General features: G+C 45.0%; 1 protein-coding gene across 1 annotated transcript in view; it reads left to right on the top strand.

The window, feature by feature from the left end:
* Positions 1-14,593, top strand: part of LOC147706478 (alpha-2-macroglobulin-like protein 1) — a 384,979-nt gene that overhangs the window by 188,136 nt on the left and 182,250 nt on the right. The window contains exon 18 of the mRNA XM_086929616.1: positions 2,815-2,902. Coding sequence (XP_086785742.1) covers positions 2,815-2,902 — 88 coding nt within the window. The remainder of the gene's footprint in view (positions 1-2,814; positions 2,903-14,593) is intronic.

Raw genomic sequence — 14,593 nt, 5'->3', positions numbered from 1 at the left:
AGAAGATATATTTGCACATGTTTAATTGTACATGAAAGTTTTGGGAGATAATTGGGGTTTTTTATTCTAGGATTGCCTGATGGTGACGATTACTCTCTCCAGCCATTGTTTTCAAAAGAGATGTTGGTGGCCATTTTAAGGTCACACTTTAATCATATAGAAGAATGTAGCTGGTTAATTTTAGTTTGCCCATGGGTCTTTTAGCATTGGTATTTATTTTTTTGGGGTAGCGGTGGGGATAACTAAATTGTAATCCACATTTTGGCTATTGACTGTTGCAGAAACAGTTAATGTAGAGGGCCAATAAAGACAGCCTACTGGGTTACCACTGGATGTATTTAAAGTCTGTTAGTTGAAGTCTGCCAGAAGAAGGTCAGCTCAATTCTGCTTGTGTAGTGATAGGTAATATAGTCAAGGGATTTAAGTCATCATTTTCTTATGCAAATTGGAAGATTTCAAGTTAAGTTATCGGAAGAATTATGGTTAAATATTATTCAAAACACGGACAGCATTCCTAGAATAATTATGGTGATCATCATCATCATCATCTTGACTGTGCTTATCCTGACGGCAGCATTCCCGGGCCTCAACGTCATCCTCAAAGCTAATTCCCATCTTGGGCCAAGATGTGCTTGTGCTCTAGCCTCACCTGGAGCTCTTGCCATAGCTGGAGCCCCTGACTCGGTTTCAAGATGTTCCTGGCCCTGACACTATGGAAACCTTCACCCAAGTCATGCTCCACTTCTTATGCTTCATCCCAGCCCCATATTGTGTGCCTTGGACCCCAGATACCTCTGGATTCCATGAATGCACATCTTATCCAAATGCCTGTCTACTCCTTTGCTTCTCCTTCTTATGCCATTTCAGCCATAATAGCTGAAATGTTCTTGCTAAATAAAACGCGGATTATTCCGGCACTGGTGTTGGCACCTGCTGGACTCCCCCAGAGCTGACCACAGATTCGACTTTGAAAATTCTATATACTGAGGCCATTTTGGTGAAGGTCAGTCATCAGGTTAAGGCATGCTACAATGATGAGCTTCTTAGCAAGCATTCTCATTAATAAATAGTAATGAATGAATGATAGTTTATATAATGTGCTCAAATGCCCTTAGTCATCTTGGCATTGAAGCAAGAAACTTGCACAACTTGTGCTCACATGGGAGAGATTTCTGTCCCTGGTTTGATGCCATGAGGTGGCTCATATTGTCTATCAGGGCAGTGATGACTGTGGCAAAGCTGAGAATCTTCCATCCTCTAGCATGGATTATGGCATTGATTTAGCACTACAAAATGCCTATTGAAATACGTATCCCTTGAGGCGGACCTTGATTATAAATCTGACCTGCCTGTGGCGGTATATTCTTTCATGCCTGTACGTTGGCTCAAGTTTTGGAATTTCCGTTACCTGTGATGGAATCTAAGGCTAATCTTTTTACAACAACTCTCCCGCTGTCTTCTTTATTTGCTTCAGCGCCATTGTTGCCCTTGATTGATGGATCCTTTTTGGTTGCAACAAGCCAGCTTCTGTCCAAGCGACTAACTTCCAGAATGTCCTTCCCAAATGGCTATCACGTTTATACCCAGAATTGAGCCAGGATTCAGAACTTATCTGAGTTCATAAGTAAAAAGTATTCTAAGTTCTTCGGTTCTGCACCTTGTTGCATGCAGCACTGTGTCAGAGTCAATTCTGTGGAATCAAAAGTGCAGCTCCTCATTTTCCACTCTGGGGGGGACTTTTGTTAGGGTAGGGTTCAAAGGTAGGTAGCAGATGGTACAGAGTGCGGGCAGTTGTTGTTTGTCTACACAATACCTCATGATGGTGCATGGAATTTCAAACCTACGCTTCATTTTTGTGGTACAGAGGTACCATGAATCCCGGTTGGGAGAGGAGGTCGGCCATATTAAATTGGCCAATTCAAAATGGTGATCACTCCATTGAAAGCTATGATAGCTTCTAAATGCAAGCTGTAGCAGTCTCTTTATATGAAATGAGTACCTGTTCAGACACATCAAAGGGAGTGTTACCAAGGGCAAGACCCACCAGTATCATTCTGGAGATACACAGGGAAAAGAGAGAGACCTTAGTGGGAGCAAGAGGAGAGGTCTCACAAGTAGAAAGGATTGAATCAGGCAAATAGCTGATGGAAGGAGAGGTCACTTGTAGTAAAATAGCCCCCTATGCTTTCCAGTGCGAGCACTCCATTGGAAGGTGAACTATAAACCATTAGCAAAGGGAATAAATACTACACTGGCATGAGCCAAGATGTGACTGATAAACTCTCAAGCCAATGGCTGAAAGAGGCTGGTCCAAAATCGCCGGTGGTTCAAAGAGAAACCAGGTGTGATGACTAGTGATGTAAATATAAGAAGCCCATGTGCCTAGAAAGATGCATATGCCCCAGGTGCTTTAGCATTCTGTTAGAGTGAGACTATTTTGTGGGAGAAGTGAAGCTTATTTTCAGTCTGGTGTGCGATACAGTACATTTGCCAACCAATAATAAGGTGAACAGAAGGGCTAAATGTATGGGTCTCACCCAGTGGTAATATTTTCTGTCTCACTCTTCCAGGAATAACACATCACCCCAGATGTCTCTAAGCTTGTATCTCTTTCATTCACTGCATGGATTAAAGAACATTCACGGGCCGGATTTATATGTTATTGTACTTGATTTCTGAATATTGAACCTTTACCAGCATTTCTACCTTTTTATCTCACGATATCTGCAATGAATATCACTCTGTTAGAACAGGTCACAAAGGCATGATTGTTACCATGAATGTAATTTGACTATTTACATATTATCTCCTCAGGAAATGTAAATGCGGCTCCATCCAGCATTGAGGACAAAGTAAGGCAGTACTTCCCAGAGACATGGATCTGGGATCTTTACCATGTTGGGTAAGAGGTTTGATGTTTCCCTTCCTTGGTGGATGATTGTGGCATTTTTTAAGATGATCAAATGGTGTGGCATACTATACAAAGGGGCAGTCCAGTTGGTCTCTCATACACTTAGGGGTCGATTCCAATGTCGGACGGAACGGAGTCTGTCCGACAACGGTCAGGAACTGGAACCGAACAACCTCTTGTCGTTGGTTTCAGACCTGCAAGTAGGATGCAACTGAACCCTGTTCGCTCACAATCCTATACTTAACAATGGGGGCATGCATTCTGAATGGAATGCATGCTCGCATCGTTAAGTGCAGAGGTGCAGTTCATCCCTGCACCCTGTGGCAGGCACCCCAAGGTGGCAGACCATCGGTGCTCCCATAGGCCACCATTCCGCGGCCTCTCAGCCAAAGACAGTTTCCCACTGCTTTTCTTTGTCGTAAATGCTGGCCCAGAAAGGAAGTGGGAAACTGCCATCATACTCCGTCGGCCGGAAAGAGCCAGCCAGGGGAGTATTGAAGGGTTTCCGAGCCCGTCATAAGCCTGCGGAAAACCGAGTCTGAATCTGAACGGGCAGGTCTGATGCGGTTCGAGGGTCGGAGCCATTCCTAACCGCATCGGAATCGGGCCCTTAGTGTTATAATGTATGGTGGCTCACAATAAACAAGCATTGAAAAGCCAATATGTTTCTGCATGCTGACCTGTTGGCTTTGCCACTTCTTGTTTTAGGATCTGATGAGCAACTATTTAGGATTGCATAATTTTTATTAAAGCCCCACGTAAGGCTGTGCATTGCATCATGAACACCAAAAGAAAGAATGGCTACATAGATACTCAGCATAACAATCAGAGAAACCTCTCTTGACTAGATGAGTTAATATTAAACCATGCGCTGCCATCAATCCCTGCAATACAACATAGAATGCCTATTGGAGCGGGGGAAAGCAAGGATGAGGATAATCTGAGAAGAAAGAAAAAAACATTTCCACACCAAAAAAGCATTCTTCCGTTTTGATCCATAAGCAGCCTAGTTGCAGTAATCACACGCAAGTTATAGTTAGCTCAACTAACTATAACGGCCTAATTTCTCTGGTTTCGTACCAGTGGAATGTCCAACTAACTATAAGGTCCCTGAAACCTATGTGTTTTTCAGTGAATACCTAAGATTTTTTGAATGCTAATTTCTAACTATAACATGGTTGTTGTGTTTGCAGAGTGGTGCAGAAAGGGGCCTTGGCCTCTGACCAGGGCTCAGGAATTCCGCTGCGTCAGACTTACAGGAATTACCAGGAGGGCTTCTTGGTCCCCAAAGTCCCTCAGCAGTAAACTGGACTTCATCCCCCAGCCTGTAGTGTGCCAGGAGGCACGTTTGCAGAGTGGTGGAGAAAGAGGGGTGTAGACTCCGAAGACGTCTTAGCTATCTCTCTGTGTGGGACTTACTGGAGGTAACAGGAGGGGTAGTTGGCCCCCAAGGACAACCTTGGGGGCCAACTACCGCTCCTATTACCTCTAGTAAGCCCCACACAGCAGCATTGCTAAGTTCTCATAGCAGGCCATGCCCCCTTTATCCACCAGTCTGCAAACGCGCTCCGTGGCAGGCTCTTGGATGGGGATTAAAGTCCCCTCTGCTGCTGGGCATCCTTAGGGGCCAACTAGCCTACCTGATACCTCCAGTATGCCCCAGATAGTGGGATGGCTGAGATATGGCCATAGGCCACGCCCCCTTTCCCCACCACTCTACAAACATGCCTCCTGGAGCTCTCTTGGTTGGGGGATGAAGAACCCTTGCCTACTGAGGGTCTCTGGGGCCAACTAACCCTCATGTTATCTCTAGTAAGCCCCACACAGTTGGATTGCTGAGAGGGGTCCAAGGCCATGCCCCCTTTGTACACCACTCTGCAAACGCACCTCCTGGTGCACTGCTGCTCGGGGGATGAAGTCCACTTTAGCCCTGAAGTCCTCAGGACACAAGAGGACCTCATAGCCCCACCAGCAGTGTGCCAAGAGGTGTGTTTGCAGAGTGGTGTAAAAAGGGCCATGGCCTCGGACCACCTCTCAGCAATCACATTGTGTGGAGCTGACTGGAGGTAAGAGGTGGCCTAGTAGGCCCCTAAGGACCATCAGTAGGGATGGGGACTTCATCCTACAACATACAACGCACCAGGAGACGCGTTTGCAGAGTAGTAGTTAAAAGGGGCGGAGCTTCTGCAAGTTGCAGGGCTTCCGTTCTTTTTTTTTATTTTAGGAAGGGGGCCCCCCCTTCCCCTGACCCTTTTGGGACCAGAGGACCCGATGCCCGGGGCTAGACCCACTTAAAAAAGGTTTTTAAACATACAAAGAGAGGGGGGGCGTGGGCCCCCCTCCGGAGGCCTATTGTGGCCCCGGGGACCCCATCCCCCGGGGCTTGGCCTTTGCTTATATGTGTCTCATCTAAGGCTTACATTCCGCTTGTTTGCCCGCTCCTGCCCACATTGCCTGCACTTAAAATTGAGGTGCACAACTCACCATTTTGGTGAGTCCTCGCGTCCCCTCTGCTCCCGACCGCCGATTTAGGTGAGGGACCAGGGACTCCTGCATGTCAAAGACGCCATCCTGGTTAGCGCACTAGTGTAGCAGGGAATACAGCACCAACCCTATTTAAAGATCAGGGATGCAAGCGCGCAGCACGCGCGCTCAGCGAGCGCGCCGGAGGCGCTCCAGAGGCAAGCCCGTCTGCGCCGGGCCGGGCCCAGGGGCCAGGACCCCTGTTCAGCAACATATTTATACAGCTGAGACACTTATAGCACTGAAGACAGGCAATGAGGTGTTAGAGGGAACTGCGCTAGCCAGGCTACGAGAGGAGTCATTATTGAGGGATTTTATTCAGGAATGGAAGGGAACTACATTGGCTCAGTGACATTCTCGTGTGAATACGATAAATGGCCTGAAGGTAGCAGTGCTCAATACGCGTTCACTGCAAAAACATCATCTTGAAGTGTTCTCCCTTCTTCTCCAAGGGGATATTGATATTTTAGCTCTTACAGAAACATGGTTGGGGGACACATCCACCCCAGATATTCTGGCAGCACTGCCAACAGAATTTGATGCGCTATAGCATAACCGACCTGGGGACTCTAGGGGTGGGGGAGTTGCGGCCATATTTAAAAAGACTCTTATGGTGACCCAAATTGTAGCAGAAAACTGTGACAGTGTGGAGCTTCTGGGAATGAAAATCTCCCTGAAATTCTCCTGTATTGTGATGCTGGTAGTGTATCGTCCACCTAAATGCTCCCCAGACTTTAACGATGTCTTTCTGGAGCTCCTAACAGATATCGGATCAAGTTAAAACATCTACTTGTGGTAGGGGATTTTAATTATCACTGGGATAAGTTACCCAGAGATTCTGTAGAGGCTGTGTTCGAAACAAATTTGACCTCTTTGGACCTGCTACAATTGGTAAATGGCTCTACTCATATTAAGAGCCATACTTTGGATTTGATCTGGTCTTCTTTACCTCGGGTGGAGATTACAGATATCAGTCCCTGTGTATGGTCGGATCATTTCTTGATAAGATGCTGGGTACTGTGTGACTGTCCTCCTCTATCGACAGCACCCTTGTGGAGGAAGGGTAGATCCTGGAAGAAAGTGGAAGCTGAATCTTTAGTCTTTACGCTTCGTTCAATTCCTCTCCCAGTCATGTGTGAGGGTAACCTGGTTCAAAAATGTGTAACATTAATATCTCGGCTTCAGGTTGCAATTGATGTACTAGACCCTGAACGGATAGAGAAGGTTAAGTGTGAAAGGAAAAGGAGCTCCTTGGTTTGATGTCACTCTAAGGGAGGAAAAACAACTTCTCCGTCAAGCAGAGAACTACAAGCTAGTGGACATTGACACTTATAATGCTCTTTTGTCTAAATATAAATCAGATATCCTACTCAGGAAGGCAGCCTTTTATGAGGGCAGAATCAGCCGGGCTGGTAACAAACAAAAAGAGATCTTTGCTATTCTAAGGGAACTTATGCAGATGGGGGGCAGAGCTCCAACAATCGACCTCCCGAACTGTGACACTTTCCAGGAGTTTTTCCTTCAGAAAGTCTGGGATATCATCCTGGATATCACTACAATCTCGACTGATCTCAGTGTATTAGATCCACCAGCCCTCCCTGCCTGAGTAGGAATCTGAATAGTTTTCCCTGCTTGGACGCAGTGAGTCTGACGGCAATAGCCAACCAGATCAAATCCGGCTCTAGAATGGACCCTTGTCCGCCGAGGATAATTCAAATGGCCCTGCCGGGTTTGGAAAAGCAGCTGGAAAAGCAGCTGCTGGATGTACTCAATGAGTCGCTGGACTCAGGATATTTGCCAGTGAACTTGAAGGAAGCTAGGGTTATCCCCCTCCTGAAAAAAGCAGGGGCGGATATAAAAGTTAAAAAAAAACTAAAGAGCCATCTCTCAGCTCCCTTTTTTGGCGAAAATCCTGGAAAAACAGGTCCTGAATACCCTTGCTAGCTATCTGGAAGATCATGAACTACTCCATCCCAGACAGGCAGGTTTCAGATCACACCATAGCACTGAGCTGGTGATGGCCTCCGTTGTTGACGACCTGAGAATCAGGGCCGACAATAAACAGCCATGCGCCCTGATTCTCTTAGATCTGTCAGCAGCATTCGACACGGTCAGCCATTCCATCTTGCTGAACCATGTGTCGAATCTGGGGATAAAGGGGCAAGCATTTAAATGGCTAAACTCCTTTCTAACCGGCCGGACTCAGAGAGTGCAAATGGGAGATCAACTATCATCTGCCAGTCCAGTAACTTGTGGTGTGCCCCAGGGCTCTGCATTGCCCCCCCCTTTTATTTAATATCTATCTGCAGCCCTTAGTGGAAGAGCTAACACGAAGAAACTGCCAAGTCTTTAATTACGCGGACAACACTCAACTGCTGGTCCAACTCAATAACACCACCCAGGCTTAAGACTCAGTAAAAAATCTTCCCAGGTTTACGGTTAACTGGATAGCAAATAACCTCTTGAAGATTAACCCGGATAAAACCGAGGTGCTTATCATCGCAACACAAAACAGCCCCTGGTGTAAGCTTTTCTGGCCCCCTGAATTGGGGGAGGTACCAACCCCAGGGAGAGTAGTAAAATGCCTAGGACTGAAAATTGATTCAGACCTGTCCATGGCCGCCCAAGTTTCCGCAGTAGTAGGCACCTGTATAGGCCTACTTAGGCAACTGTGGAAACTTGTTCCCATTCTCTCTGTTCCGGTATTACAATCCATTGTGTCCGCCACAGTTATTTCTCGGCTGGACTATGGCAATGCTCTTTATCTAGGCCTCCCTCGGAAGCTCCTCAGGAAATTGCAGGTAGTTCAAAATGATGCAGCCAGGCTCATCTTCTCCCTACCGAGGAGAACACGAGCTACCCCCCTTCTACATAAATTGCACTAGTTGCCCATTGAAAACCGAGTGCAATTTAAGTGCCTTTGTATAGCCCACAGAGCTATTTACGGAGAGGCTCCTAAATACATTAAAGATCGACTGGTAAAGTATACCCCAGGCAGACCCTTGCACTCCTCCTAGGCCTGTAAGCTTGCCCCATCGAGATTTAAACTCAAATCCAAGGGTGGTAGAGCTCTGTCAGTCCTCCTTCCTCAAATCTGGAACAAGCTACCAGAAATCTTACAAGAGGAATCAGTGCTATTATCCTTCAGGAAGTCTCTGAAGACCCACTTGTTTAAAAAGACAACAGCCTCAATTTAAGCTGCCAGCTTGGTTGCTGGCGGTTCACCGGTGGCTATCCGTTTTGTTCCTTTCTTTAAAAGCGCTTAGAGACCAGTGGTGATTTGCGCTATACAAAAATAAAGTAAGATAACATAACATAACATTTATGTTTAAAGGGTAGGGGGACCGTGCGGCCCCCCTCCCCAGGCCGATTTCGGCCCTGGGGAGCCCACCCCCAGGGCCCAGCCACAACATTTTTTATGAAAGGGGCCAGGGGGGCCGCATGCCCCCCCCCTTCCCTTGGACTCTTTTGGCACCGGGAACCCCATCCTCTGGGGCCTGCCCTGCCTTTAAAAAAAATAATTTTGGAGAGGGGCTGCGTGGCCCTCCTCCTGTGGCCAATTTTGGCACTCGGGTACCCCATTCCCGGGGCCCAGCCTTATTTAAAAAAAATAATAATAATATTTAAATGTGGGTGGCCCCCCTCCCAGGCCATTTTTGGCCCCACGGATCCCATCCCATGGGGCTTGGCCTCTCGTTGGGGACCGTAGGGGAAGTCCTAAGGCCCCATGGTCCCTGCTGGCTCCCCGCCTCCTGAGGGAGCCGGAATTGCTTTTGGAAAAGGGGAGCTTCTGACTGTAGCTCCATTGGCCCAAAAGCAATTTGCTTCTCTTCATGGATGCAAGAGCAGTTTCCTGATCTCGCTTCTATGAAGCGAAGCAGAATTTGCTATGACTGGGTGGGAGCCGCGCACCCACCCTGCCATAGCAAACTGCAACGTCCCGGGGGGCACCACAGGAGATTGCTGCAGCTGGCCCTGGAGGGTGGCGGTCCCAAGGACCATGAATGGCTACTGGAGGGCGGCCACGCAGCGCCCTCCCTTCATGTGTAAAGCCCTGGGGAGTTGGTGATCCCAGGGTCTGGGGGTCCGAAACGTACCACCAGCTTTTTTTAATTAGTGCCCCTTATGTGTGGGGGGCTTGAGACTGCCCCACACTACAATATTTAAATAAAGCAGAGCCCCCGGGGAGGTGGCGGTCCTCCGGCCTGAGCGGGGCTGCGTGCCCCTGCATGTGTTCATTAAAGCCCCAGGGAGATGGCGGTCCCCGGGGGCTGCGTTTGGGGGAAGTATCCCCCCATGCATTTTTTTATAATAAAGCCCCTGGGAGGTGGCGGTCCCCGGAGCGGTGGTGAGCCAGAAGTCCCCAGCATTTAAATAAATACTGCCCTGGGGAGGTGGCGGTCTCTGGGGCTGCAGGGGCTATGCAGAGTCCCTGCATCAATATATTCCAATGCTCCCGAGACCTGGCCCACTCGGGGGCTTCAAGAAAACGACCTGTCAAATTCGCAGACCCTACGTGAATCCCACCGAATTCTTTTTTTAAAAATGCTTTTTTTTGGCTATGGACAGTTCTGGGGGTCTGGGTGTTTCTACCCTGCCCCCTTATCTTTTTTAATGTTTGTTCTTGTGACTCGGTTCAACCGAGTCACAAGATGGCTGCCAACACTTCTGATTTGAAGTGTTGGCAGCCAATCAGGATCAAGCTTGTGATCGCAATGGTTCGCGGATCCACCCTGGTTACCAGATATTGTTATTTTTTTTAAAATGTATTTCTTAATTAATTATTTATATATATATATATACACACACACAAATAAACAACTGGAACCACAAGAAATGGTGAAATAAGAGAGGACAGGAGAATCCAACCAGTTTAGAGTCATTATGAGATATACCCCCAGATGCATCAAGCATCCATTTTGCGATCCCTTATTAGCGAAAAATAAGGAGTCGGTATTAAGGAATAGCAAAATGCTATGCAAGAAGAAATCACTTTAAAAATAGAGATTTCTTAAAATTCCTTAATTGCGATTCGCAAATTGCGAGTCGCAATTAAGGAATACCTCCCCATTCATTCCTATGGGCCTAGAGGCCCATAGAAATGAATGGGAAGAATTTTTAATTTGCGAATCGCAATTAGCGAATCACAAAATGAGAATGCGATTTCAAGGGTGCAGGGGTGTCCAACGGACACCCTGTTGCACCCCTGACATTGATCAGTGCACATATGTTGCGCACACACATGTGTGTGCAACATGAAACTTTGAAAAATGCACTTTAGTGCATTTTTCAAAGTTTTTGCAAATACCATGAAGTTGTACTTCATGGTAATTTGCGAGCCCTATTAGCGAAATTGCTATTTTTTAAACTTTAATGCATTGCATTTAAGGAATCTCAATTTGAGATTCCTTAAATACAATTTAGCGAATTCTCAATTTGCGATTTTTGCATTTGGGATTGTGCATCCCAAATGCAAAAATACCGGTCGCAAAGGGGCAGATTCTGAGAATCTGCTTCATGCATCTGGGCCATAGTCGACAACAAAACAATCTTCATAAAATCATCAATAAGAATTGGCCCTTGGTCCTAAATGACCTGGTGATAGGACCCACGTTACCACGTAGGGTATCCATCACCCACAGCAGAGCACCATCAATGAGGGATTCACTCGTGAATACTAGCCCAGAAATAATAGAAAACAAGTTGCTGACCAACAAAGGGTTTTTTAAATGCAAAACTTGCAAGGCTTGTCGACATGGGGTGTACACTAAAACCTATAAAACCCCTTTTAGCAACAAATAATTTAAGATCCAGAAACTCCTTATTTGTGAGGTGGAATATGCGATATACGTACTGCTGAGCCCATGTGGCCTCCAGTACTTGGGGAGTACAAAGTTGCCGGTACACAAACGCATATTACAACATCTCCGTGCTATTTTCAATCAGGATAACACGTATCCAGTAGCACGACACTTTAGGGATTTACACAAGAGCAACAATGAAGGATTGAGATATTTTGTCGTGGATGCAATTCCACCGAGTAGGAGAAGGGGAGACAGGTAATCTAAACTGCGAAAGTTAGAAACAAGATATATTTTACAATTTGATTCCAAGACCCCCGCTGGATTAAATGCCACGGAAGACTTGCATACCTGCTTAGGATGAATGAGTTAACCAGCCTTGCAAATTACATACTACATATGGGGCCCTCTAAGATTTTAGCAAATCAGCAGCTAGGTAATAATTTGTCAATTGCAATCATACCCTATTTTAGTAATACATTTTAGAAGGCAAACAATTAAATATTTATATACAATTTTATGAACAAAAAGTATTTATATATTTTGGTAATTTTGGATGCATATTTATATATTTATCTATTTATATGAGAAAAAAGTATTTTGAATATAGGTCTTAAGTAGAGTTGCGATAGGAACATTTGTTGCATAGATGTCAATTTCACGTACACCCTGATGGTATACTGGAGGGGATAATTGAGGCTAACAATATTTTTGAAATACTTGAAAATGTATGAATTATGCAATGATATCTCTTGAATGTGATTGTAATGACTGATCTAGAAGGGCACACAGGCATGCAAATAGTCGAATGCAAAGCACTGAGCTATTGTTGGGGAAGCAGAATGTTTTTAACAGATCCACACATAAGGTTAAGGTTAAGTTCATCACACACAGCTTTAACAATTTTTATTACAATTAAAACTATAGTAGACATTAAGTTTTTATGTAACATATTTATTACTCAGACTATGTGCATTTAACCATGTTATTAAAAGTCTGGAAGATTTTAAGGTTAATTTTGTGCAACATTGCAATAGGGAACAAAATTAATTTTAAGTGTGTGAAAAAAAGTTCAGTATCTGGAACATTCAGGGGTACATTCACTCTGCTGATGTGCAAACACAAGTTCAAATATTCTGGTTATGAGCTGAATATGTGTATAAACAATTAAGTGTTTTATAAAATATCACTCCATGATTGTATTTATATGTGTATAAACAATTAAGTGTTTTATAAAATGTCACTCCATGATTGTATTTATACCTAGTTGTTAATCAGTATTGCAAAAAATGTAACGATAACCTTTGGTTAACTCTTTTATGTCTATTGTTGCACTACTCACGTGAAACCAATGAACATGCACTTGTCACTTTAAAATAGGTTGCAAAATGCCAGTACAATGTCATGTGCTCAAGGCTCGAACGAGCCAAAACATTATGACGACACTGCAAGAATAAAATATTAAAATAAGCACCAATTCAATGGTCCTTGTCCGTGTTGGAGGAGGAATTCTGATAGAAACGCGGAGTGAAGTGATATATATATATATATATATATATATATATATATATATATATATATATATATATATATATATATATATATATATATATATATATATATATATATGTATATACACATAATAAACTCCAGCAATTACAGTCACGCAGTCACGTTACCAAACACCGTGTGCATTCACGGGCAGAATCTAAACATAATGCTTTATTCACAAGCCATAAGCACTGACCAGGGATGTCGTTAGTAGTTCCTATAAAAAGTATACAGGATCTGCACGTTTAGACAACATACTATGGGTGGGCGGAATTTGCGAAATTGCATTTCACAAAACGCCAAAAAATCTCTGCGAACACGCGGAATTTTGCGTGTTCGCAGAGATTTTGGGGGCGGGGCTTCTTTGCGAGTTCCCACGCCTCTCTTGTGTTTATAAAAGGTCAGAGATCGATCAGAGCAGCAGATGAGGAGAAAGAAGAAACTCCTGGTCAAAGGAACTGCACGGGATTGCACTAGTGAAAGTCAAGGATGCAAATGCAAAGGCCTCCATCAAGCATCACAGCTAATTTTCGAGGGTAGATATGGGGAGAAAGCACACCTGCCCAGCCTCGACAAAGCTCACAATTTGTTGGGATGATTAAGGAGTTACTGAATTTGAGCTTAAACACGGGCACCTGCTTTATATCTGTAAGGGCTTACGGTTGAGCTTTAATTTTTGTGATAAGAGCATCGTGCCAGAAGGAATCCTGACCTGCATATTTATCCAAGAAGACGCCACTATTTTGTGCGATACCTCTACTCAACTGGAGTACTTTCTACTGGCTAATCAGTAAATGCTACCTCGTTGGGTAAATGTACAGTGCTTTACCCACACTACAGCTGCGTAAAGGGCCAGAGGAGTTGTCTCCAGTGACCATGTGTGCTTAACTTTGCCATCGCGCCGAAGGGCGCCATGTTCCCTTGAGTGAACTGTCCATCATAGTGGGTAAAGGGCGGGAAGACGGTGCACACTGCTAGTGTGTGTGGCAGGGCCAGAAGGGCGGGACATCTATGCGAGTTCACATGCCTCTTGTGTTTATAAAAGGTCAGACACCAATCAGAGCAGCAGATGAGGAGAAAGAAGCTCCTGTTCACAGGAACTGCACGGGTATTGCGCTTGTAAAAGTCAAGGATGCAAAGGCCTCCATCAAGCATCACAGCAAATTTTTGAGGGTAGATATGGGGAGAAAGCACACCTGCCCAGCCTCGACAAAGCTCAAGATATTTTTGGGCTGATTAATGAGTTACTGAATTTGAGCTAAAACTCGGGCACCTGCTTTATTTATATTTGTAAGTGCTTCCTGTTGAGCTTTAATTTTTGTGACAGGAGCACTGTGCCAGAAAGAACCCTACCCTGCATACTATCAATGAACATGCTTCTGTTCCGCCGCGGATTGCGGACGTTTTGACATTTTCACGTTCCGCCCGTAACGAGAAAATGCCGAAATTTTGCACGTTCCGCGAGCAGAATGGAATTTGCCGCCCACACCTACAAAATACACTGTAGGATTAGTGTCAGACGAACTCTGATCACCCCCACCGGGTATGTTGGCCTTCGTGTACCAACTAGCTCACAGTGCCACTAGAATCTCCTCTTACCAAGGAGAGAATAGTTTTTAGCAACCATCGATCATGACAACCCTGATCCCTCAGGACCGTGAAAACAATATACCTCTTTTCGCTCAGTCACTTGTGCTCACTTAGTCTGTTCCAGAGAAATACACAGAATAAACAGGCTGGATGTTTTCAATAAGAATTATTGAACAGTTGGTATTCTGGTGTAGAATAGATGAGCTGCAACAACGGT

The sequence above is a fragment of the Lissotriton vulgaris genome, chromosome 7, assembly GCF_964263255.1.
Source record: "Lissotriton vulgaris chromosome 7, aLisVul1.2, whole genome shotgun sequence".
In the NCBI taxonomy this organism is placed as follows: domain Eukaryota; kingdom Metazoa; phylum Chordata; class Amphibia; order Caudata; family Salamandridae; genus Lissotriton; species Lissotriton vulgaris.
The sequence above is the reverse complement of the archived record's forward strand: the minus strand, read 5'-3'. Positions and strand labels throughout refer to the sequence as shown.